Here is a 27,280-nt window from a genome sequence, read left to right on the forward strand (position 1 = left end):
TGCAGACCCTGTTTCTAAAAGGTTTGATGTATTTAGACGATTTTTTGAAGAGTTTTTTTAGGCACCTCTTGGAGAACCGGCCTTGGGCTCTATTTGGAGCCGAATTTCATCAGAAAAAGGGCTCTTTTACGCATCAGAAAAAGTGCTCCTCTGCATTTTTCACTCCTCTACGTTCATTTTTCACACTACATCATTCCATTCAACTACCATATTGGAGTAAATTTTTTATTTTGCTTTCACAGTTTGAAATTTAGTGTGAAACTTTCTGTAAGAGTGTTAGAGAAGAAGAAAAGTGAGAGATGTCTTCTTCATGCAATTCGAAAGAAAAGCTACAAAGGATTTGCTCTGAGAAAAAGTTTTCAGATAAGTATTGTTTATTTATCAGTGTTGTATGAACTTTCTTTTATATATGAAATTTGTGTTTTGTTATTTCTTTCTCATGAAGTCTGAATAGTTTCCTCTATTTTTCTCCCTACTCTGAGAAATTGTGAAATTAAGAGATAATATGGATGTACCAATATTAAAATGTAAAATAAATTGTGATGACTTTTTAACTCCGAACTTAATTTATTTTTCATTCTGGCCAATTGAATTGTTAAAATGTGTTGTGAAGTATGAGTTCTACAACAGAGTGAGGATCACATTTGATTTCATGGAAGAGAACATCGTTCATGGAATTAAGTGCAAATAAATAGAAAAATATTCCTTGTTGGGTGTAGAATTGAAGAATCTTTAGGGTGACAGACTAAAATCTTCAATTCGATCTTATTGTTTAAAAACTGAAGCGAGAGCTAGCCTTCAGGTGAAGGGAAGTGGGAGCTCTGGAGTGCGAGTCAGGGCGAGTCGGTATCCTTCTAGCCTAGCCACGGATTTAGAGACTAAACACTGAAATGAGCTAATGATTTTCTATACACTGTATCAGGGTAGAGAATTAAAATTGTCCATATTTGGCAAAATACATATTATGAACATTTATCTCATCTCATTTTACCATAGCTTCAATGTAGTGGGAAGGATGTTTTTCACATAAAAATCTTCCTTACATAAACTTAATTAATAGATTAGTATTTACTGTTTTAAACTTCACATTTTTTATTTGATAATAATTTAGAAATTTAATTTAGATTACATCTCAACAATTGAAATTAGTGACAGTGATTTCAATTGACTTTCTGTGAATTTCATAACAAATTTATCATTTCCAATTTAAACATTCCTTGTGAAATTGATATTTGGGGTTTAAATAGAAAGTTCATTATTACTTGATAACAATATGTAACCTTGCGTAGAATTCGAATATTAATTGATTATACTTATTTAAATTTTACACAATCTATCGAAACAAAAAATAGATCAAGTTTTTGACGTCGTTGTCGGGAACAGATAACAGTTAAATTAAATAGTTTTGATAAATTAGGAAATTTAGAGAAAATATATATACCATAAAAAAAATTAAAAAATTAAAAATTCAAAAATAAATATTTTTATTAGTGAAATATTGGATCTGAAGGTTTAGTACCTTACGATTCAGAATTAGAACGTACAATTAGAAAAATTTGAAAACAAAGAGAAATTAAAAATTTATAAGAAATGACGAATAACTTAGATAATCCAATAAATGAAAATCGACAAAAAACTTTAAAAGATTATGCGAATCCGACAGTAGATGAACTTCACTTTACTATTCAAAATTCTGATGTTGTAGTTAATTCATTTGAGCTTAAACCTGTTATTATCAAGATGGTACAAAATAATCAGTTTGGATGATCACCTACTGAATATCCTAACTTACATCTTGCTAGTTTTTTTTAAATTTGTGTTACATTTAAATATAACGGAGTGTTTAATGATGTTGTTAGGCTTAAACTTTTTCCTTTTTAATTAAGAGATAAAGCTAAGACTTGGTTAAATTTGTTAGCACCTGGATCTATTAGAACTTGGAAAGACTTATCACAAAAATTCTAGGCTAAATATTTTTCACCCTCCAAAATCTCTAAGCTGAAATGATATTACATTTTTTTGTCAGTTAGGTCGAACTAGAAGGGTCATCGCTAGAATCATAACATAATTTCATTAATGGTGCAACAGTATCGTCATCGCTAGGACTATTCTCACCGCTAGGTCTATCATTGAGGTCTATCCTCACCGCTAGGTCTATCATTGAGGTCTATCCTGTTGCAACTTGCAAACAGTAAAATTTGATTATCCTTTTTTCCAGGATAATATATATATATATAATCTAGAAGCATGAATTAGCTAAAATGTATGAAATTGTTAGGCTAAAATATGTGGTTATCTTATGCAAGATTTATGTTTCTGTTTTCAGTATCTTTGGTGCATATATACCACTGATCTTTGGTTTTGGCTGTCCACAAATTTTAGTGTCACCCTAAACAATGATCGAATTAGAAGGGGATTTACATATGTACTATTGAATTCTTACATATTTGCATTTTTAATACTTAAAAATTTTATATTTACTTATAAAACACCCTAATTTTTTATAATATAAAAATTTATCACGCCGAAAATGAAATATAACGCCGCCCAATCTTAAGAAGAAGGAGAAGAATAAACAAAATAGGGTTTATGCCCAAAACCGAAAAAGAATAAAAATACTGGAGGTTATCTTCCATAGAAGTAGGTATATGATACATGGATGTAGAAGAAAGAGAGAAGATGTGGAATTTATTAATAACTAGTAGCACGAGAAATTTTGATTAGGTGGGAGGGAGGGAGTGGGAGGGCTTGCCGGGTCGGTCGGCGGCGGCGAGGGTTTTCTGGATTAGGCGTTGTGCCTTGCGGCTTTGAATATCCACCTTGATGCTCGCAGTCTTGTCCATCTTCGAGTAAGACTCCTTCTGGTTCTTCTTATACCCCCTCTTTCTGCCCAGCGTACCCATCACCTTCACCTTCATCTTCTCCACTAGCTCCTCCACCCTCATGCTCTATCCTCTCTCTCTCTCTCTCTCTTCCCCGTCCCTTCTAGCCCGCGCATACTGAACTGACGTTGTGCCAAATAAAATTTATAATAACCTCTAACGCAGTATTGGTCTTACTTTCAACAGTATTAAATTATAAAAATTAATTTGGCAGCAACCCTCTTGCGACCGTCATCAATGATGAATTTTATTACTGTTGAAATTCAAGCCTTCCAGTGGGATTCCACTGGAATTGAGAGAAAAGTGGTGCGAAAAATAATTATCAAGCCTTCCAGCCAACACATTTTGAATTTAACACTTTACAAGCCTGCCATATCTGATGTGATGTATAAGAATTTTGATATCCCGTCAACAAATCATGATGATTTTAATAATCCACCCACATAGGCCACAATAACACTTCCTAAGACTATAATAATGCACATAAAAAATGCTAACATACTTTAGACTCCTAAATGTCACGGATAAATAGTCCCACATCGGCTAGGTGTAGGGCCGAAAAGCAGTATTTAAGTCTTGGGCTGCCCACCACCCATAAGGGCTCTTTTGGGAGGTGACAAGTGGTATCAGAGCAGATTACTGCCTGCCAGGTGTGTGGACTCTCCATGGTCTAGTGAGACTCTCGGTGGAGCCGATCCGTGACGAGAGCGTCACGTGATTGGGTGGAGGAGAATGTCACGGACAAATAGTCACACATTGACTAGGTGTAGGGTCAAAAAGCAATATTTAAGTACTGGGCTGTCCACCACCCAAAAGGGCTCTTTTGGGAGGTGACATAAAGCTCTCCTTATAACTGGCTATTACATCTTGTGTGATCCACAGCTTGTTTCGCTCTTAATCCTGCCTCTATGAAGTGTCTCTTCCTGCTGACTATTTTTTTTTAATTATCTGAGTTTGTGTTTGATTTTAGTGCAACGCTAAGATGATAATTAATTAATATTATCTGGGGTTTAGGGTTTAGGATTTAAAGTTTTGGGAGCATTTGGAACGCATCAAATTTATAATTAAATCGTGGAAAACCCATAAAAGGGAAAAACCACGGGGACTGGCCCAGTTGTAAAAATCCACTATAAGAAGATGATTACAGATGTCCCTTGTCCCACAGGCGGGAAAGGGTTACTAGCTTTCCACGTTATAACGTCGACTGATTACGTCTAGTAAGTGGTGGTTGTCGGAGGTCAGCGGTGATCGGCGGCGTTCAACGGTGGTCGGCAGTGGTCGACGGTCGTTGTCAACTGTCCCACAGGCGGGAAAGGGTAACTAGCTTTCCACGTGATGGTTAAAGGAGGTCAGCGATGATCGGCAACGTTCAACGGTGGTCGGCAGTGGTCGACGGTCGTTGTCAACGGTCAGTGGTGGCTGATGACGGACGGTGGTGGTCGACGGAGGTTAGTGGTGACTGGAGGTGATTAGCGGTGTCCGACGGTGGTCGACAGAGGTCAGCGGTGGCTGATGACGGACCGGTGGTGGTCGACGACGATCGACGACGGCGAGGATGATCTTGGACTTGAGCTCCTTCTCAAAGCCTCAAGTTCTCTCTTAAGCCTCCCCCTTCATGTGAGGGGTGATGCTCTATTTATAGTATTTTGAGTGCAATTAATGCAGGAATATGAATCATTTTGATCGGACGGCCCGGAGAGTTTCCCTTAATCAGATGACGTTTGATGGACATTTGAGTGCCTTAACAATGTCGAAATTGAGCAATCTTGGGCTTGTTGGATTCGTCTTTTCGAGACGTTCGATTTGACTATAAGCTCGCTAGATTCGACATCCTTTTGACCTTTTAAATGCCTCCGGAAATCCTCTAGTAGCGGTTTAATAACTTGATCTGGGCTTGATTTGACTCGGATTGGACTAACTTTTATATCATTAGGTCTGTTTCATCGAGCCGATCAGTTTGACTATAATTTTGCTAAAATCGGAGTTCCGGATGACTCGTAATCGAAGTTTGAATGTTCGTTCTCAAAATATTGCATTGAGATTCGTGCTGGATTATGATAATTTGGTGGTGACATATCAAATTTAATCCAAAATCTCAAATATTCCTTCCAATTGAGAATCAGATTTTTATTTCAGTCAAAAAAAAAAGAATATGGCAATTAATTTGGAAATCTCAGTGATATCAGATGTGGAATGCCAACATCTGCTCTTTTTTTTATTTTTTCTATGATTACCGAATGAAATTTTATTGATTACACAATCAAACCAAGACAACCACACATTTCTCGTTAGTTTGCTTCGGGCACTATTTTATGTTGCATTTTTTTTTCCCCCGCTGAAAAAAGTGGGTTTGCAGAAAAACGAAGGCACGGACAAAGGTGAAACCAGTCAAATGCGAAGACCATAGTGAACAAGGGTTGAAGAGATTTTATCGGACGTATATGGGGAAGGTTCACATTTCACAAGACTATTTTATGTTCATAAGACTTTTTGCAGCCATGATGTTGATTGCTGACACTGATGTTAACTTTGATTCTTATGATCCAGCACAAATATGGACAATGACCATCATTATAATTGGCTATAGTGATGTCGATTTCTGATGATCAGCACAAATATCAACATTAAGTTATCTTCATTAGTTTGCAATTGATTTTGACACCAAAGTTCAATGAAAATCTTGCATCAAAGATGCCGACTTATTTCAAGATTTCTGAAGGGCCGTTGTGATCATTTCAATCACAAATATCCAGATTTCTGTTCAAGTTTTATGTTTCTTATATACTTCCAAAAAAAAAAAATTAAATCATCAAGACCTGACATAAAATGTTGTGGAAATAAAAATAATAATAATATTTTGTGCCCCCGCTCCGAAAACTGTGGCTCCACTACTGACGAAGATGAACATACAAAATTTGAATTTAGTTTAGGGTAAGACATAACTTGAAACTCATAACGGAAGCAGCAAGAAAATTACTGCAATGCCTGTGCTCGACGGTCAGTACATTGGCATCCTAATAGATAAATGGGTAACAATTATCTGGATGCCGCAACTCCAAAGTCAAAAAAATGATGAAGACAAAAATGCAGAGCCAGAAAGGAGGGAGGACCGGAGGAGTCTTATGTTGATGAAGGAAACTAGTTCAAGGATGACATCAACTTTGGTAAAGCCTTCAATTAGAAGTGTGAGCACAGTTTCATCAAGTCTCCAATTTGAGGGCATCAGACCATAGCATCACGGTGGACAGCATTGCAATGGTAGCTGTCTCTACTCGAAGGCGGCAGGGACCAAGACCCACAGGTGTGGCACCTGCATCCACCATCAGCTTCACTTCCTCCTCTGTAAAATCTGATATGAATGCAAATGTTTCAACTAGGTTATCTACAAGTGTTTGAAGCCAAAATTTGATAATTATGATTATTCATTATTTCAAAGTGAAAAAAATACAGATGCAATAAGGTAAAAAAAAATAGTCAAGACAGGAGCAGCAGAAAAAAAACAAACACAGCCACATAATTTAATTGCTTTCAAAGCAAGGCATTAATAATATTCATCTTGCATCTTGTAACCGAGACAACGGTATGGCAGTTCATATAAGAGAGTTATAGGGAGAGAGACAGAGAGAGAAAATGTGTTTCACCTCCTTCAGGTCCAACTATAAGAAGGCCAGAGTTGGCCGCACTTGATATGGATAAGATACTTAAAAGAGGAGTAGATTCCGCAGCTGCTAGAAAAGTGAGTTTGGACTGGGAAACCTAAGAAAAGCCCAAAAAAATCCTTCAGCTGCAATGTCCTTATAATTGAAAGAAAGGATGACCTCATTAAAACAAAAGAAAAGGAAAGGAAATTATATAAAAAGCCCATGAGTAAAAGCCCATGAGTTTTTTTTTTTTTTTTTCTAGGGAAAACTAATCCGACACTTGCATGCAATCATCAATAAAATGATTAAAAAGTATGTGAAAAATCAGACAAGCTCTAAGAAATTCATGAAAGGAATTCGTTGAAAAGGGCTCCCAGATCATTAATGTCATAAATCCAGAAAAGGGCAAGCAAAATACTGGAATTTGAGTGGGGTGCAAACCTAAAACTAGTACACAACATAGTTCATCTTTCTGATCCTTGCACACAGCAAAGATAGAGAAGAAGAGAGAGGCTCTGACATCTACGTATGAGAACAACACAAAATTTTCATTAGCTTCATGAAAAGAACCTTTACTGATATAGTAGCAGCCAAGTGCATGATTTTTAACATTAAAAGACAGAAAATACATAACACAATACATCATGCAAAAAACATAACTTAAATACATAAATATGAACTCAAAAAAAAAATTTAAGCTAGCATCTGCATATTCAGGCCTTCTTGTAATGCATCAATTCTCCTAAACTAAAACAACTCTTTAGCTAAAGAGTTTTGACAATCTCAGAGGTGATGTTGAATCAATGGCAATATGTAGAAAACCATCATGACGTCCGCTAAATCTGTGAAAATTTTGGCTAGAAAGAGAAGAATAGAGTAACAACTTCATGGAGCAACAAGATTAGCAAACGAAGCTGGCAAACTACACAACCAATTTGTACAGAAAAAATTCTATTTGAACAACATGTAGTGAAACAATTACATGCAAATCTTCAACTGAGGTCATTTTTCTTCAGCATTTGCTTGGGCTTTTCAACTTCATTTTGTATGATCATTTCTTCAACCCATTGAATCGGTTCTAGCATTTGTTTTATATGGCCTTGACACTATTTTCTTGAACATGTTTTTATTTCAACTATTAAAAAGTTTCAAATTGTTGAAATCTCAGAGTCATCCACAATCATAAGATCACAAAAAGATTATCCATTATATTCTTAATTACAGGTATATTTCACCGATAGGGTATTAAAAACAGGTTATTATAATTAATCATAGAACAATTTTCAATTGTTTATAGAACAGTTACGGTAGTGAAATATATGACTATTTAAGATCTATTATGTCATGGTTTCAAAATACTCATTTAAATTTGTTTGGATTTATATATAAATGTGAAGTTATTTCTTGTTTATGAAAATTTAATGTTAGTAAATTACTTAATTATAAAAATTAAAATGAATTTAAACTAATTAGAAGCTGGAGTGCTTCGGTGTACAACACTATTTATTAAAAAAAAATTGAAAATGAAAATTGGGCAAATCATAAGAGAATTTCCTTCACTAAATAAACCATGAAGGAATCAACTCCAAATCGTGAAGGTCAACCACGTAGGTTATTTAGGACTAAATTTATTTATATATTGCACTTTTAACATAACTATCTAATCTATGAATCTCAAACATCGGGGATTTTGCAAAGAATGGAGGCATCTACTTATCAGGTCTTTGCTCAACTTGATGTTATATTTTAATGATCAAAGAAAGTATAAAGGAACCACGAGTTTTAGTAAGATAAAGAAATAAATAATAAGAAATACTCCAACAGTAAGTACCCTTACAATTCTCATCAAAACAATTACCTCGTACTAATGAACTAAATCCTCATAGAGCATGTTTTACATAAAATAAACTTATAAAACAAAATGCAATAATAAAACTCATAATGGTCACCGCTTTCTATGTCTTTTAACCAGCATACATTTTTAGATTTTCATCAATAGGGATCATAGGAAAAACACACTAAACCACAATTTATTTTTCTTCAGCATTTGCTTGGGCTTTTCAACTTCATTTTGTATGATCATTTCTTCAACCCATTGAATCGGTTCTAGCATTTGTTTTATATGGCCTTGACACTATTTTCTTGAACATGTTTTTATTTCAACTATTAAAAAGTTTCAAATTGTAGAAATCTCAGTCATCCACTATCATAAGATCACAAAAAGATATAAGATCATCTTCGTACAATTTCATCATCATAGAAATCTTCAAAAATTTCAACTTTAGAGGAAGCAAATGAGAGCATGGTTTCAATGAAATAAATTGATCTTATTTAGTAAAAAATTACACAGATCATTGGTAAAAAGGTAAGAACAAGGTTACACGAAAACCTTTGACGAAGTTCTTGGTTAAACTTTAGAGAGGAAAGGTATCAAAGATTAGAGTAGTAGCATATCTAGAAACTTTGCATAATGATCTACGAGTAGATTGATAAGGAATGGAAAGGTGAGGTGAATAATGACAATTGGAATGCTAGGAATGTTGTAGCTTTCTTTAATGATCTAATAGGTTGACAGGATAGGCTAAGCATTCTTTAATTTTTAAATGTTTACCTTTGTTCACCTGTTTGTAAATATAGGTAGCCAGGTCATGATGTTGAATTAAGAAACCGCAAGTCATTTAAAAATAAGAAAAACAATTAATTAGAAATAACAAATTAAAATAACATGCTCAGAATGGATGATTATGCTCAAGTGAAAAAGAGAAAAGCCTCAAATAAGGGTCCAGGAACTAGTGGGCTAAATGGACAGAAAGACTTAAAAAACATCAGAACTGGATCAATTGAATCAATCAAGCACATTGTACAAGCAATCAAACAAGACAAATCGGGTAGGGAACATTTGAAAATGAAGCCCAAAAATCCAAAAGTGTGTGTGATATGATTTACTAAATGCACTATCACCATTTTAAATGATACAATTTGGAAAGCAAAATGGAGCATCTCAAACGAACATTTGGTCGACAATTGAGCGTTCGTAATGGAATTCCATGAATTATAAATTTCAATTATGCCCTTCAAAGCTCATTTGTGCCTCCTTGTAAATTTTCTGAATCGGATGCTTTACTAACTCTCGCACCTCAAGAAAATAACTAAAAATACTTTTACAAAATTCTGTTTATATGTGAGTAGTTATATACATACATATATACATCTATATATATATATATGTACAAATCCACAGCATATATATATATACAATTAAATTATTAAATGAATCCTTCTATTCCAAGTCTGCTTAATAACAATATTCATTTGATTAATATCACTGTACACCAATTTAATGCAATTATTGAGATTTGGAATAAGCCAACAAACTTTTATTGATAGGAGGGGAATTTTAACTCAATTACGATATGCATAATAATGAAAAGCAATAAAAAGAGAATAATAAAAAATGAAAGAAAACAAAATAAAATAAAGTAAAACTGGAAAAATATAATCAGAGTATAAAATCAAATAATAAGTAATGATGGTATAATTTAACATACCCCTCAAGTTGAAGCATAGATGTCAGTTATGTTCAACTTGGACTTGATCATCGAACAAAGAGCGAGGCATATTCTTGGTGAGATATCTGCTAGTTGACCACTGGAGGACACATAGCGAATGCAAATCTCCTCGGACTCGATCTTTTGAAGCGTTTGTCGATCTCCACAAGTTTGGTACGATCTTGCTGGACTAAATCGTGAGCAATATCGATTGCAGCCTCATTATCATAGAATAGTTGCAAAGGATTGAAGTTTGCATACAGAGTTCACAGAGCATGATGCATAGCCAGAGAGCTCCACAGATTCCTCAGGACATAGATCGGAATTCAGCTTCAGCACTGCTTCGGGCAACCACAGACTATTTCTTGTTTTTTCACGTGATAAAATTGTCTCATACAAATGAACAATACCCCAAGATGAAACGTCGATCATGAACTGATCTGGCCCAATCAGTATCTATATAGACAGTAATAGACCGAGAGGTTTGACGGGAGAAAAGCAACCATGAGCCTGGCGTACCTTCTAAATAGTGAAGAATCCGGTGAATAGCTTGGAGGTGAAGCTCGTAGGTCATTCATGAATTGACATATTACTCCAACTGTGTGGTATATGTCGGGGCGAGTATGAGCGAGTTAAATGAGTTTTCTCACGAGGTGCTGGTAATGAGTCTTATTGACAGGCACAGCATCGGGAATGTCAGATAATTTTTCATTAGGATCCATAGGAACAGCAACGGATTTGCATAGAAAAAGTTTGTTCTCCATCAAGAAATCAATCACATATTTGCGCTGAGAAAGGCAAACTTCCCGAGATGATCGGCCACTTTCATGCCTAAGAAATATCGGATAGATCCCAAATCCTTCATCTCGAAGGATGAAGCAAGGATGTTATTTAAGGACTCCAATGTAGGAAGATTGTTACCTGTAAGAATAATATCGTCAACATAGATAATAAGAATAGCTACATGGCCATTGGATGTCGAAAGAAGAGGGTGTGATCTAATTGAGTCTGAGTAAACCACGGCCCACAACCACCTTTGTGAACTTGCCAACCAGGCTCTTGGGGATTCTTTTAGCCCATAGAGGGATTTCCATAGCCTACACACTTGTCCTCAGAAAACAGTAGTATCAAAACCCTAAGAAAGTGACATGTACATCTCTTCTATCAGCTCTCCATTTAAGAATGCATTCTTGACATCAAGTTGAAATAAAGATCAAAATAGATTCACTGCAAGTGACAACAGGACTCTAATGGTGTTCAACTTAGTCACTGGATCAAATGTCTCATCGTAGTCAACTCTATAGGCCTAAGAGTATCCTTTTGGCGGCCAATATTATTTTGTTGCGTTCAAAGGACCTGTCAGAGTTGAACTTGGTGCTGAAAAATTCATCGACACTCTGCAGCTTTTTTACCACCAGGAAGATCCACGACGTCCCACGTATGATTCCACTGAAGAGCATTCATCCCCTCAGTCAATGTTGTTTTTCAGGTTGGGTCAACAAGAGCAACCTCAATAGTAGCAGGGATTTGATGGCCCGTCAAGGCGGTAACAAATGCTTTGATGTCGGCGATAAACTATGGAAAGAGATATATTTTACCCTAGAATAAAGGGAGTAAGTCCGATTGCATATCTTACCCGAAGAACTCACCCCCTCTTTCGGATGAGGGGTCGTGCTAAGGATGTCATCCAGAATGAAGTCATGGTTTTGTAAGCAGGTAGCAAAATCTAGAGTAGGAGTATTGGGATGACTGCATCGAGTGTAGACACAAACAATGGAAGGAGGAGATGGTGCATTCAATGGGACAGGTGACTCCTCGGTGGTAGGAACAATAGGAGGATTATCTATAGGAGTAAGATAAGGGACAATACCAGGGAACTCAAGCTCCCCTCACTGCTAAAGGCAAAGCTAGAAAAAAATGGAACACTTTCAAAGAAAGAGAAATCAGCACTCACCTAGATATTGTTTGTGGTCGAATCAAGATATCGGTACCCCTTTTGAGTTTCGGTGTATCCAAGGAAGAAGGATTTTATGGATTTGGAATCAAATTTACTCCGAGTTGGGAGAGTGTTCCAAACAAAGGCAGTGCACTCAAAAATCTTGGGATCTAATGTGAAGAAGACCCGATTGGTAGGTAAGCACGACATCAGGATGGCTAATGAAAGTCGAAACTAGTGAATTTTGGAAGTACTCTATTTATGAGATAAGTGACAGTTAGAATAACATCTTTCCAAAAGCATTTCGAAACATTAGATTGAAATATAATGTGCTCACTTGGGTAACAAGTTGGTAAGCAGCATTATCAGTCGTAAGACCACTGTGACCCGGATTCAATCTATACAGGGACGGATAGCACATATGGGCAGTTGTATTCTCAAATACCACATTTTGTTGAGGAGTGTTGTACAAGAACTATGGTGGAGAATGTCTTTACTAACCAAAAAGTCACTCAAAACAGGATTGAAAAACTCACAACCATTGTCGGTCCAAAGGATCTAAGTATGAGTTTTGAAGTGAGTTAAGACAAAGGTATGAAAGTTTTGAAAAGTTACAGCGACTTCCGATTTGTCTTGTAAAATGTAGAACCACGTCATTTGAGTATGGTCATCAATTAAGATTAAGAATAATCGTTTATTAGTGTAGCTGAGAGTGCGAGAAGGACCTCATATGTCATTGTGAATGAATGAGAAAGGAATGAAAGGTGTGAAAGTGTGAGGTGAGTAATGGACTCGGTGATGTTTGGCAAACTGACATGTCCCAAAATTGAAGTTTGAGAGATTTTTATTAGAAAACATTAAAGAATAGAGCTTTTTCAAATATTAAGAACTAAGACATCCTAAAAGAACATGTAACAACATAACAGGACATTCAATGACTAGAGATAGGCTACAACTTTTGAGTGTCGTGTCTTCACTCTCCATGTTCTCGTTTCGAAAGTAGTAGAGTCTGGATACTCTTTTAGCAGTTTCAATCATTACCCCCGAACGACAATCCTAAAAAACACAGTCATCAAAAGAGAAATTAACAACGCAATCGACATCACTTGTCAACTTGCTGACAGATAATAAGTTACATTACAATTGGGGAATATGTAAAACAGACTTCAGAGTTAGATCAGTCATTAGTACCACCGACCCTTTTACCAACAATGAGACTACATGATCGAACAGCAATGATGATGGTATTTTTTCCAAAACACAGATCGTAAGTTGAGAAAGCTTGCAAGCAGCCAGTCATGTGATACGTAATACCTGAATCAATAATCCACGAACTAGAAGAAGAATATACTTTGAGAACCATATGAAAAGTACCTTGTTGTACGTGAGAGGTCGATGGTTTGTAGAAACCTGCTTGAACCTGGCTGACTTATGATGAATCAATCGTTGTGCCTAAACCTGCAGGGAGGCCGGCTGGTAGAACCGAAAGAGGAGGCGGGGGCTGCCAGATCTAGGGTTAGGCTCTGATGTCATGTTGAGATTTGGAATAAACTAGCACACTTTTATTAATATGAGGAAGGGTATTTAAACCTAATAACAATAGGCATAATATTGGAAAGCAATAAAAATAGAAAAAAAAATAACAATGAATGAAAATAAAACTGAATAAAACAAAAGAGAAAACATATAATTAGACTATAAAATCAAATAATAAGTAATCTAATAGTAATAATAGAGAGTATTGGTAGCTTAAGGATAATTATATTATTAACCGTTAGTAGAACCAAGCAAACAGAGAGGAGAAGGTTATAGGCCAAAGATTGGAGCTGTAGGGAATATTAGGGAAAATTTTTTATTTTTATATTTATATGGAGAAATCGAGTTTGGTTTATGTTTTCTATATTTAAGGCCTTGAATGAGTAGTTTTTTTAGATAAAATGTTATCTTAAAGTTATTTTGAGTAATTTGTGTTGCTATATTAGAAATTTTAAATAAATTGAAAAATGTAATGTTTGCTCATGTTATTTAAGAAATATTAATATTTCAAAGAAATAAAGATAAAAAAATTTGTTCAAGATACCAATCTCTAGTATAAGTATTTTTAACTTTATTGCTAGTGAATTCTCATAAATAATAATGGACTTGTATATGTATGCTAGTAGATTTTTTCTTCACATTGAACATATTAATTGTACAAATTTATCAATAATTCTAATGCATTGCATATAATCACCTGTTAAAAAATAAATACATATTACTTTCAAATTTTCCAAGTCCCATGTATATTCAAGTATTAAAATGTTACTTTCATTTTGCATACTTATGTCTTGGATGCTGGTTGATAAAGATATTCATAACAATGATAAGCATATTTTGAATGTTTATGGTAGTAATGTTGAAAGAGAAAATATATGAAATGTCATGTCATATAAAATGGGTGACAAACAAATATGATGACCTATGCAGGGAGATATGAAGGTTCTAATAAGACGAGCCTCCATTACAAAGCAAGACTCTTAGCAAGTCTACATTGAAGTAGTCCAAGTACTATCAAGGGGACATTCAATAACTACTATGTTGGAATAAACTTAAACATTATCATCTTTTATCATAAGCTGACAAGCTAAGTGATAACTATAGGATTTATAAATATGTTTAGATATAAACAATCATTATATGGCACTTCTAAGACTATAACAAATAAAAATGAGAAAAAAATATGAAAATTAAACTAGTATTTTGATGCTAGCATTTGATAAACATATTATGTTGAATGATAAAAACTTAATATTTACATTTTTATTTGTTGCGAATATTAATGCTTATAGCTTAGATTGTATTTTTTTACTTGTTCAATTATACAATTGTCTTTATTTTGTGTTTATTGTATTTAATTGATATGTTTATTGATTATTAATACTCATGCCAGTTTAGCTGATTGGTAAAATATATTATTTTATTTTCAGATATTTCAAATTATTTATTAAATTCAATTATCCCGCTAAGCTTTATAACTTAGGTGCCAAATATTACTCAAGGTGTTGTTTGAGGCAAGAGAAACAAGTAAGTTAGACCATAATAAGGTCATCAAATTTATTAAATGAATCATTTTGGCGTATCAGAGAAAAAGAATGTGCATGATACACCTATATATCATGTAAATTAGAAACTTCTTAGTCTATTTTGATAGTTAATTGTGTATGCTTCCATGTTAATTGTTGTAATTAATTTATTTGATGACTTGAAAAGAGTTATGCATTTTGATAAATCCAAGCAGGCAAGTTTTTTGCTCAATAAGAATCAGTATGAAATATATTTGACTAAATTGTTGGCCTTTGCTACGTCTAGTACTCAACTAAAAAGGGATCAAAATGGGAGTTGATAAGCAAGCTAGTGAAGAGAAAATGATGATGGAGATCAGCATGCTAGTTTCAAGCAGATATAGACGAGTCAACAAGCTAGTGCCATATGGATGAAAACTCGTAAGCTAGTGTCAAGCAGACAGATAAATATGCCCAATGTCAACTGGCATGTTCAATTAGACAAGTGGGGCCCAATATGCCTAGTCAACCTTGTATATTGTATTGTTGTGACTCGCATATATGACAATAATTGATTACAAAAATTTTGGTGCTGCAATCAGCATCAGCAAATTCCATCAAAAAAAGATTAAAAATATAAGTTCATGAGAGAAAATTCTCACTCTACTTGCGGGAGTCACTGCCATTTTTTTGAGTTAAATACACAGCCTCCAAATCTAAAACACATTTTATAATGAAATTGAATTGTCTTCTAGTTTTTTCTTTTCTTTTTAGGATTTTGTTTGTAGTTAAACTCTGCGAAAAATTAGAACCATTCTTCTTTCAGTGCACAAGAAATAAAGATCTCCTCGCTGATTAACCTTTCTTGTGCACCACAAAAGGTCATCCTTCTTCCTAATAGACACCGTTCTTGGATCATTTAATTGGAGAAAATCCAGCATAAAGATATGATGAAGGAATCAAATGCCCGTCATATTACAAGTAGCTGTTGGTTACGGAAGAACAAATATAGAAACAAAAAATCGAAAGGAATGCCTTTCCCCCATGTTCACAGTAGAGTAAACATGAAAGGTGTCAGAGAATTTAATCCTTCAATTATCCTTCGGGTCAAATCAATTTGATTTGCATAAACAGAGTGCTATCTTGAAGTATATATTGTAAAAAAAAAACTAAACTTCCATGTTTTATGTTTTGGGTCATCAAATTAAAATATCTGGACCAAAATTCAAATAATAAAGAGGAATACTGAATACTTACACAAGGAAGGAAATTTTGAAGCTTCAAGGGAGGATTGAGAGTCATCTTATGCAGACGCTTACCTACCAAAGAGACAATAGGAGCATAGTCATAAAGAATAGTGTAAATGTAAAAAGTGAATTGAATGATAAAAATTCAGTAGATATAAAAAGCATAAGGATTTTGACAATCTAAACGAACAAATTGGTTACTGTACAAAAGTTGAGAACGCACATTGCTTGATGGCAGCTAAAATGACACGTTCCAACCTATCCACACGGTTATCTGTAATTGTAGGAGATCTTTCTGCTAGCAGAGGAGTTATGCTGCTGGCTCCCAGTTCCTTGGGCATGGTAATTGTCAATACTTTACTCAGTACCATTCACATAGAGACATAAGGATTATGAATATTAACTCCCAGTTCAAAATACATACTGTGCATTTCTCGATAAGCCAATCTGCACGACCCCCTTTTAAGGTGCCTGGTTGTGAGGAAAGAAAAACGCATGAATGATGAATATAATATAACAAGAAAAATTGAATTCAACGTTAAAAAAGAAACAATCAAGATGTTACTCACCGAAAGAGGCAAATACATGCCACTGAATGCCCTCAGGACATAGAACTTTTGGCTCTTGCAAAGCAACGATATCCAAAGCATTCTTATCAATGCTCTTTATGCAAGCTTCCACTAGACCTCCTGTTCCGTTGAAGAGCTCCACCCTTCAGCATATGGAAATAAGAAACAAGCAAGCAAGCTAGAGCTGAGGTGCTAAGTATAAAACAAAATAGATGAAAAGAAAAGGAGGAGAAAATTATGTAAAACTGGATGTCATGTTCCTTACAGACCAACAAGTCGAAGTAGAGAAACTTGATATGCACAGCATGCGAATGCTATGAAATAAACCAGGGAACTCTGAGAACCGAACAGAGCACCAATACAGTAAATGAAAGGATGAGAAAAACTAATAATAGAGAGCATAAAAGATAGGTCATTTCATTGAACTTTTTCATCAACCCTTATAGTACATAACAGGTAGTATATATAGGAGAAGAAGAAGGTTCTAGCAGCATAACTTTAGTAAACGATTGATACAGGATGGTGGAGTGGCGCTAATACCATCCCTCAAACTGATGGGTCGTGGAAGAACTGTCAACTTGTGCAAAGTTGATGAAATTTGTGTTTAGATAAGGCTTTAGTAAGAATGTCAGTTGGTTGATCCTGGGAGTGAATAAATCTGATCCGTAGTTGGTTGGAGTGAATGTAATCACGGATAAAGCAATAGTCATCTTTATGTGCTTCGTGTGCGCATCAAATACAGGATTGTTTGTAATGGAGATGATTGAAATGTTATCACAGTGAAGTGGTGTTGGTTGATTGAGAGGAACACCAAATTCTTGCATCAACCTTCTAAGCCATGTGATGTCTATATTTGCAGTAGCAAGTGCCCTATACTCCATTTCGAGGAGCGTGCCACCGCTGATTATTTCTTCACAGTCCAAGAGATCAATGTGTCCCCCAGGAAAGAACACACACCGGTGATCGACTTGCGATCCAATTGGTCACCAGCTCAATCGGCATCAGCATATGAGCGCAGATAAAGGTTTCTAGAGCGAACTTCTAGCCCAAAGTGACTTGTGCCTTTCAGATATCTTACGAGATGTGTGAGGGATTTGTAGTGGTTTGTTATGGATGATCGCATATGTTGACATAGCCAGCTAAAAGCATAAGTGATATCCGGTTGAGTCATCGTGAGATATTGGAGCAAGCCTGTCAACTGGCGATAAAGAGTGGGATTATGAAATGGGGTACCTGATTCCGAAGAGGTGTCTTGGTGAACATTAATTGGTGTGCAGTCCTCCATGCCTGCATGCAAAAGGATTTGTAGTATGTACCGCTGTTGAGTAAGATGACATGTTTGGTAATTTGTGAACTTGAATGCCAAGGAAGCAACCAATGTCACTGAGATTTTTGAGCTGGAAGGTAGCAGCTAGAGTTGCAGTTAAGTCTGAAATTGCACTAGAATCATTTCTCATAATCAGAATATCATCCACGTAGATAAGAACAAACATCCGAGTGCATTCTGATTGTAGAGAAGAAAGGAGGGATTGCCTTGTTGAATACAAATCCTTTATTTTGAAAGAAGTTTGAGAAAGTAATAAATCATTGCCTGGGAGTCTGCTTTAATCCATATAGTGCTTTTTGTAATAAGCAAACATGATTTGGAAATTGTAGATCTTGGAATACAGGGGGTTGTTTCATGTAAATTTGTTTATTGAGCTTGTCGTAAAGAAACGAATTGGAGATGTCAAATTGAAGGATGGGCCAATTTTGATGAAGGAAAACTGTGAGCAAGATGCCAATAGCGGGGTGTTTAACCATGGGACTAAATGTTTCATGATAAATTACCCTGAATTCCTACTTCACCAAGTGAATTTAATTTGGTTGTATAAGTCCATCGAGAGCAGAGTGTTAATGGGAGTTGGAACTAACTTTCACGTTCCTTGTCGTTGTAGTGTCATTATTTGTTCTGTCATGGCATGCCTCCATTGTGTTAGTTTGGATGCTTGGGTGAAGTAAGTTGGGTCGGGTGGCTGCTGAATGTGGTGAAGAATATTCAATTTCTGGATGGGTTTCAGATGACTGGTTTTCATCTTGGTTATCATTGGATGGTTCGGTTGAGGTGGGAGAATGGATGGTGGTGTGGGAAAGTCCATAGGAGAACTGGATTGAGCAATGGGTGGGAACGAAGGCGAGGGAGGTACGGTAGGAGGCGGTTCGATAGCAATTTGTAAGAGTGATGAAGGCTGTAGGAAATAGGGTGTTATGTGGGCTGAAGTGGAGGATTGATTTGGTTGTAGTGAAGTTGAGTTTTAAAGAAAAGGAAAAGTATTTTTATCAAAGACCATACGACATAAAATGATGATTTTATTAGAGGTAGGATTAGCATTTATAGCCCTTATGTTGTAGAGAGTAGCCTAGAAAAATACATTGGACTGATCGGGGTTCAAATTTGTGGTTGGTTTGAGGTTTCCTCCATGGGTAACAAACACATCCAAAAACTCGAGTATGGTTGCATGTGGGTGGGGATTTATGTAAATGTTCATATGGGGAGATATAGTTGGTAATTCTAGTGGCATTCGATTTATGACATGGACAACCATTAAAGGAGCCTTGGTCCAAAATTTGTACGGAGTATGAGCTTGATGTAGGAGAGCATGAGTGGTCTCCATAAAGTGTCTATATTTGCTTTCCGCCACCCCATTTCGTTCGGACGTGTATGGACAAGTGTATTGGTGAAGAATGTCATTTGTAATGAGGAATTGATTTAGAGTGTGATTATTATATTTGTCATCCCCGTCAAATCGAAGAATTTTTATATTGGCATTGAATTGAGTTTGTTAAACAGTAATGAAATTGAGTAATCATTGGTGTTTGAGATTTGGAGTGCTTGAAAAAGTCCCAACAAAAAAGAGAGAAGTCATCCACATCCTGGATAAGAAGGAATTGGGGAGGAACCTCATACATCACTATGTATAAGCTCTAATAGTTTGTAGTTTTGTCTTATAGACTATACAAAGGGCTATTTATGGCTTTTAGTAATATTGTAAATGCTACAAAAAGTAGGAATAGATGGAATATGTAGTGATTGACGCTTGGAGATTGCGGTGACTATGCTCGGAAGAGGATGACCCAACCCCCTATGCCATAACACAGGGTAGTGTGCATTGGAGATGGACGCAGTCAATGCTTGTGGTGTGATAGTAGAAGATGGGATGGAGTAGAGACCATTAGAGTTGGGTCCCCGAAGGATCATGGTGAGAGTCTACAGATCAAAGATAGAGAATCCAGAGAAGTCAAATGAGACAGCAATGTTGTTGTCTTTGGTTAACTGATGAATAGATAGTAAATTATGAGATAGAAGGGGTGTATAATGAATTTGAGAAAGTTTAAGCTTACAGTGGGGGGTAGGAAGGATGTCGTCACCCTTATGCTGAATGGAACTGCTTGCCCATTGCCAACAGTAACTTATTCGGCGCCATAGTAATGAGTTGTGGTTTGTAACTGATGATATCCGATGCAAAGATGTCAGTGCTCCTGAGTCAAGGATCCACTCTTTGGAGGTAGCCGCAAGGGCTTGAGGAGGAACAGTGGGTTAATATGTGGATATCAAGTGCCCTGATTTAACGCATATTTGACAAATGACTGGTCGATTGGCTTGCTTACCACCCTTAGATCCACTTGAATATGCTACAAGATGGTTCATATTGAAGTTTCGGCCTCTACCTCTACTATGAAATGAACCTCGCCTGATGGAGATTGTGGGTTAGTATCGAGGCTATTTGAGTTAGTATCGAGGCTATTTGTTTGGTATTTTCTATTTGTAGATTAACTTCCTCACCGCGCAACAAAGAGTAGAGATCTTCAAGTGTTATGGGTTGAAGCATGGTATGGAAGTCTTGCATGCATTGTTGATTGGTGGAAGACTGTTGAGGATGTATAGAAAAACATCCTAATGATCTAAATGAAATCCAGCACATGTATATGATCTACTATGTTTCGAATATTGGAGAGGTATTATTGCATTTTACTATCCTTCATGGTGATATGATGCAACTCGTTCTTCAACTGTATTGCTCTCGAATGATTCGTGGGTTGTGGACGTTGCCCCAGGGTGCTCCATATTTATGTGGTAGATTGTAGATGTAGGATGTGAGTGAGAACAACAAGACTGTTGATGCAATAGAGGAGCAATGTTAAGTTCTGGTCGATCAGCTCCCATAGCTGAAATTGAGGATTCTTCACATCATTTTCACCGTCTCCTTGAAATTGTGGTGGATAGATGTAGCTTCCATCCAAAAAACCAGAAAACCCATTTGCCTTGAAGGTTTTCATTACTCGCACCCTCCATATGTAATAGTTGTCGACCGTAAGTTGATTTTGAGTGAGGTATTTGAGAAAGGAATCGAGGAATTTTAGAGCAGGTGTTACGTTTAGGATAGGAGCATTCATAAGAGTCGTTTGAGATTCAGAGACCGTTGATTCCTCCATTGCCTTGAGAAAGGAAGAAGATTTTAATAGAAGTTGAGGTGAAGGGAAGAAGAATTACCAGGTGTGAAACTCTGATACCATGAGAACCGAACAAAGCGTAAATAAATGGATGAGAAAGACCAATAATGGAGAGCATAAGAGGTACGTAATCCCATTGAGCTTTTCCATTAACCCTTGTAGTACATAACAAGTATATATATATATATATATATATATACAAATGTATATATATATATATAGGAGAAAAGAATGTTCTAGCAACATTTCTTTAGCAACCTAATTGGTTAGGATATTTCCTGCACTCCTCCTTTGGGAACACTTGGAAGAATGATGCAGTGGCATTGCTTGATCAACCGTGACCAATTGAAGTGATCCAGGTCCTTGGTGAGATATCTTGTTCGGTAGGGACGAGAATACTTTGTTTTCATTTGCATATAATGGAAGATGTGACTCTACCACTTGTTGCAGAGGGTTGAACCCAGTTATATTAGTTGGACAGATCTTCCCTATGATAGGCCTATAAAGACTTATGCAAAAGCAAAGCCAGATAGCTTGGCCAAGCGTTGGGTCGAATTGCAAGCCTCAGGATACCTTGTGCAAGTTAATGTGCTACATCTAGCCATTGGAATATGTGATGGCACCTCCGGAGATTGTAGTTCGTGTCCTCCTTGAGGAAAGGACACTCTCCTCATGATATCTTATTAGGTACCAAATCGGGCAAAGAAGATTGTATGCAATTGAATTTTGTCAATTGACCTTTGCCAGCTGAATGTCAATTTTCTCAACAACCACCAATCAACCCCCTTCTACCTCCGTTGTTTGCCTCATCACTTTCACCACTATCATCACCGACACCAGCTTGAACTCGCAAGCATATATAGTGCAAAGCAAACTTAGCCATACCGCAAAGATATAAGCACTCACACACGCATCTCAACTTGGAGAGAAAAGCATGGTATGCCTGTGACATTCATTGTGCAAGTACATAAGACTAATTGCACATTTTGTTAAGCATTGTGGGCTAAGGAAATGTGTGGACCATCTTATATGTTGTAAAAGCTCCATCGTGCACATCAATTTTCATACAGGTACATAAAGCCCCATTCACATTCTTTAAGCATGGTGTCCTAGACATTGACCATGCATGCTTTCTAGGCAAGGTGAGCAGGCCTGGCACACCCTTAACACGAGGAAAACATTAAGAGGTTTCCTATATTTTGCTTAAATATCAATTCAAAAAGTAAATTAAAATGAGATGTTGGACTCAAATGCAATAAAACGAAAAGAGAAACTAAGGAATAACATGAAAAAACTAAATATGGCATGCAAGTTACTTCAAGAGAATAAGAATAAGCATAACTAAGACTGACAAAAGGCCTAAAAGGACTTACAGAGGACTTAATAGCTAGACAATGAGCATAAAAAAATCTCCCGGCAACCTCTAAAAACTTCCTATTACTCACGGCTCTCAGAACACACAATGAATTGAAGGAACTCGAACTGTCAAAATGAATTAGGATGCCCCTCCTATTTGTAGAAAGAGAAAATTTCCCAGCAGAGCCCACCTTACAAAAATAAAGCTCATATACAAACAAATTTATGATGTTTTAAATATGTAATGGAATATAGTTGATAAACATTCGCAGCTGAATTCAAAATACATACTTGAAAGCAAACATAATGCAAATATCAAAACTCTAAATGAAATATCTGTGTATTTTAATAACAAAACACTCATGAAACGATAAAACTCAAATAATTTTAAATCCTCCACAAATATCATGAAACAATTTTCAACTCATATACAATAGTTTGAAAATCGATTGTCTCAAACTCCAACCTAATTATCTCATAGTGAAAATCATGCAACTGCATCATTTGGCAAACTCCAACAAATATTGCCTCTTGAAAGCCATCTAAGTCCTTTGAGACCTATAGAGTTCTTTGCATACCTTTAAGTATACCCCGACTGTGAGTTTTGGTAATGAATCTATTGCATTGTATTTAAGTTTCTGACTTCACCAAGATCGACCCCGGTTATTCTGTTACAATTATTGCTCTTGCCATCAAATTATTCTCTAATATTTAGCAACATTTCATCTATCTTTCCCTTAGAGCACGTGTCTATTAATTTTTTTCTCCCAGTTCCTTCTACATTTCATCTGCATCTCCCTTTGTGTGCACCGCATGAATAAATGTCAACCAAGGAGTTAAGAGCAGTCTTGATTCTAAGTTTGTGCACTGCACGTGATGAATCATCAAAGGAGAAAATCACGATAAAAATGGACAATGACAGAGAGATGAAGAGATGATGTTGGGGAAGCAAAATGTGGGAGGAGGAGAATGAGCTGATGAAGAAAAGAAAGAACGGGAATAAGATGAAGAAGAGCGAGTAGGAGGAAGGGATGCATAAGTGGATTATATGAGAGTGGAGAAACAAGGAAGTGAGTGTTTTAAAAGAAAAAAATCAATAAGATTAAAAAAATTCCCCTATGGAATTTTGAGGTCCAGGCACTAATTACAGAGTTGGGGAGACCGCGTCTTAAAAAAGAAAATAGTTAACCTCTATATATACTTTGAAGGCTCACTTAATCAAATGTGGAGAAAACAATGGAAGACAAATACAACCTCACGAGAAATTAACACAAAAAATTCAAATTCATCATCAATGTTGCCAAACCAATACGATCTGAGAAGAGTGGCCTAGTAACGTTTTAGTAGTTGCATGAGGCAGGAGAAAATTTTGCCATACATAAAATAGAAAATCAACAATAGAATTTGCAAACACAAATATTCTAAGAAAATGGAAGAAGAATATAATATTAGTAAATATTAATTGTCATAATATTTATGTATGCTATATATAGAGAAAAATATGTGCATGTGTAGTTTAAGCATGCGCACCAATGCGATCTCTATAGAATCTTTTTCCAATTCGTCATGTGAAGTGATTATATTTGTTGGTAACTTTGAGGGAGACAAAAAACTACAATGCAGATGGTGATAGATGATCATGTAGTTGTTCTCAGATGGCTCAAAGTGTATCACTTCTGAAGATTGTGGACAATTCAACCAACCCAAACCATGGTTCGCTCCAATATTTAATTTGGGTGCATTTATTGAGGCCAACAACTATTTTTTTAGGCTTTGGAAATTAAGATCAACTTGGAGAATCAATCATCTGGTACTCTCAACACTCTCCCAAACGAGCCCCAAAAAAATTATTTTTGCATAAAATATTTTGTAATTAGATGCTTTAATAGCAAACCAACTTTTTCAAAACTATCTAGAAACTAGCATATTTGAAAGCTCATATTTTCCTAAACCCAAAGGAACTAACTTGAGCCACCCTTAATTCTTAAGTATACAACTCAGTATGAGAAACTCCCTCTATTTTGCACTGACCATTCTCCATACTTTTGTAATCCAAAAAAGGTGCTTCATCCTCCTTTCCATTGATTTGCTCATTTGCACATGCTCACATTAGCACAAGGGATGATTTTGCAGTACATTTTCCGAAATAATAATCGCAATTGAGGATCAAACCCTTCAACAGAAAGGAACGGTACCTGGCGTTCAAGCCCAGCCGAAGGACCTTCGTCATGTGCCAGAACTCGTCTCCTTCAACTCGGACAATCTTGCCCTGCATGAAAGTTTTAGCGGTAGTCAGCAGTGCGATTGGGACCTAACTAGGTCCAAAAGAGAGAGCAGGTGAAGGAGAGAAAGGGGGGAGAGATGCCTTGCATGATGGGAGAGTCTGCGAGTGGAAGCGAGGAAGGCCTCCACGAGACTGGCTCGGCAAGGATTCCGATGATAGAGCGCGGGTGGGGATGTAGGCTTTGTGCAGCCATGAGCGACTGGGTAGGAAGTTAAAGCGGCGTTGAATGACCGGAAATCGCATGAAAACCTGAGCGATTTTACCAGAATGTCGCCTGCATTTAAAAATCTCACGCTCAAACCATCATTTTTACAGTTAAAACCATCTTTTCCGATGTAATAGTATGACAGTGAATTTTTATAATCCTCTTTTTCATTATATACAATAACATAAGAATTGGGTGTTATTATGTACATTTTCATTTTTTTAAATGGCGCATAATTTTTTAAAATTTAAAAAATATATTCATTATTTTATTTCTCGGCAATTAGGATATTTTAGATACATATCACAGAATTCTTCATGATAGTTCACATTCATATTGTTGAATCCAAAAGTGTTCAAGAAACACGGAAGTTTATGCTAAGACATGATTAGGAGAGAGAAAAATAGAGAGAGAAACGTATTAGACCATAAGGCTGTCAAAAAAGTTTGTTGTTTGAGAACAGTTCATGTTCGATTCGTTTGATAAATAAACGAGACGAACGCGAATAAATTTTTTTCATTCGGTTAGTTAAACAAACCAAACACGAACAATAATATGTTCGTTCGTATTCAAATCCTTATTGTTCGAAATATAAATAATTTAAAATAATTATATATAAAAATTTTATGATATTTTAAAAAATTAAATTTATAAATTATAATATATAATAAATTAATAATAATTATATATTAATATTAGAGATGTCAAACTGGCTCGTCGTTCGCGAACAGCTCGTGTTCGGCTTGTTCGTTAAGAAATGAACACGAGCTTATTTCAAACAAACTAAGTTTCGAACAAACCGAACACGAACACAAGTTTTGTTCATTCATGTTCAATTCGTTTACACCCCTATTAGACCAAAAAGAGAGAGTACCTTATTCATGATAAAGACTCCTATTTATTGGCCTAGGTCATAATATTATAAAAGTACATATTTGTCCTTCATTATTAACTTTTCAGGAGAGTTTTTGGATAATTATAGAGTTATTTGCATATAATAAAATCGGGGTCCAATTAGATCGATGAGTTTTGTCGATCGTCTGGCAAGCCTTAATTCGAACGACATATGGTCTGAAAGAATGCTCTCAATCGATCATCCTGATGGTTGATTACCACCCTGGAGGAGTTTCTCCTACCGCCTTCTGTCGATCGTTTGGACAAGATGTTTCCTTCGCCAATATTCATCCATAAACGATTGTCGAAGGCTACGCTCGATCGTCTGAATCTTCTTCTCGTGCCCTTCATCTGCTTTCAGATTCATGCTAACATATTTTCATATGTACATATTTAATTCATCGATTCTCTTGCTCCTCTAACATTGTATAGTACACGAGGATAAGATAATTTTTTAACATGTATTAAATAAATAATTAAATGATATTATTGTGCAATAATGGACTTCTATAAATTTTCGTGTCTGGGTCATTATAAATAGGTTTTAAGGCAAGGGAGGTCTACACTATCTCCGTCTCTTTTAGCTTCGTTGTCTCGCGTCATTCTCTTTTCGCTTTTTTTCGCAATGTCTGACGAGAGAGTGTCACCTTCCGATAAGAGTGTCCTCCTCAAGGTCATGATCGACATGTTTGTGCAAGCTCGTTAGTTAGACGTGAAGCATAAACCAACATGCGAGGTATCTACAAAAAAGGTGAGTGGGAAGAGAGTTATGCTCAAGACAGGGGCCTATGATCGTGAAAGTCAGCCTTGTTCTTCCAGTTTTCTTGCAGGCTCTCCCCAAGAGAGAGCTACAAGGCAGGTTAGGGGTCTTCCTAATGATCATCCTACAAAGACACTCGTGGGGGTGAGTGCTCCCGTTGCGAGAGAAAGTTTGCCCGTCCAGGTGGTTGTGGGGGCTACGGTTCTCCGGAAAAGTCTAGAGGAGGCGTCAGCTGAGGCTAAGACATGGCTCTGACCAACTAAGAGTGGTTTGGTCATAAGGACGATGCGGCAGTTGTGGACCATTTTGCGGTCGATGGGATGAGACAGGTTGTCGCAGGGGAAGCAGATGTGACAAAACTGGGCGCACTGGAGCATAGTGTTGAGCGGGATACCGGGGATTGGGGTGTTGGCGTCAAGTTTTTTT

General features: G+C 36.3%; 2 protein-coding genes across 2 annotated transcripts; both read right to left on the minus strand.

The window, feature by feature from the left end:
* Window positions 1-2,607: 2,607 nt before the first annotated feature.
* On the minus strand, window positions 2,608-3,008 carry LOC110032308. Its single transcript, XM_020735892.1, has one exon. The coding sequence runs from the start codon at window positions 2,943-2,945 to the stop codon at window positions 2,721-2,723; it is 225 nt and encodes a 74-aa protein (XP_020591551.1). The 5' UTR covers window positions 2,946-3,008; the 3' UTR covers window positions 2,608-2,720.
* A 2,674-nt stretch (window positions 3,009-5,682) lies between these two features.
* LOC110032309 (ribosomal RNA small subunit methyltransferase E) lies at window positions 5,683-25,310 on the minus strand. Its single transcript, XM_020735893.1, has 8 exons — window positions 25,077-25,310; window positions 24,907-24,980; window positions 16,865-17,007; window positions 16,720-16,766; window positions 16,519-16,627; window positions 16,306-16,367; window positions 6,524-6,638; window positions 5,683-6,231 (listed from the first exon to the last, which is right to left on the minus strand). Exons 1-8 carry the CDS (start codon window positions 25,236-25,238, stop codon window positions 6,083-6,085), a joined length of 861 nt encoding a protein of 286 aa, XP_020591552.1. The 5' UTR covers window positions 25,239-25,310; the 3' UTR covers window positions 5,683-6,082.
* Between the last annotated feature and the right edge of the window lie 1,970 nt (window positions 25,311-27,280).

Source organism: Phalaenopsis equestris, unplaced genomic scaffold (genome assembly GCF_001263595.1).
Source record: "Phalaenopsis equestris unplaced genomic scaffold, ASM126359v1 Scaffold000918, whole genome shotgun sequence".
Taxonomy (NCBI): domain Eukaryota; kingdom Viridiplantae; phylum Streptophyta; class Magnoliopsida; order Asparagales; family Orchidaceae; genus Phalaenopsis; species Phalaenopsis equestris.

What these genes read in the sequence shown, in the direction of transcription:
- LOC110032308 (XM_020735892.1), bottom strand. Translation starts at nt 2,945, where the DNA reads ATGAGGGTGGAGGAGCTAGTGGAGAAGATGAAGGTGAAGGTGATGGGT.
- LOC110032309 (XM_020735893.1), bottom strand. Translation starts at nt 25,238, where the DNA reads ATGCGATTTCCGGTCATTCAACGCCGCTTTAACTTCCTACCCAGTCGC. An exon ending in CGGCTGGGCTTGAACGCCAG is followed by an intron (nt 17,008 to 24,906) that starts GTACCGTTCCTT and finishes CATATGCTGAAG; the next exon opens with GGTGGAGCTCTTCAACGGAA. An exon ending in TTTAGCTGCCATCAAGCAAT is followed by an intron (nt 16,368 to 16,518) that starts GTGCGTTCTCAA and finishes TCTCTTTGGTAG; the next exon opens with GTAAGCGTCTGCATAAGATG.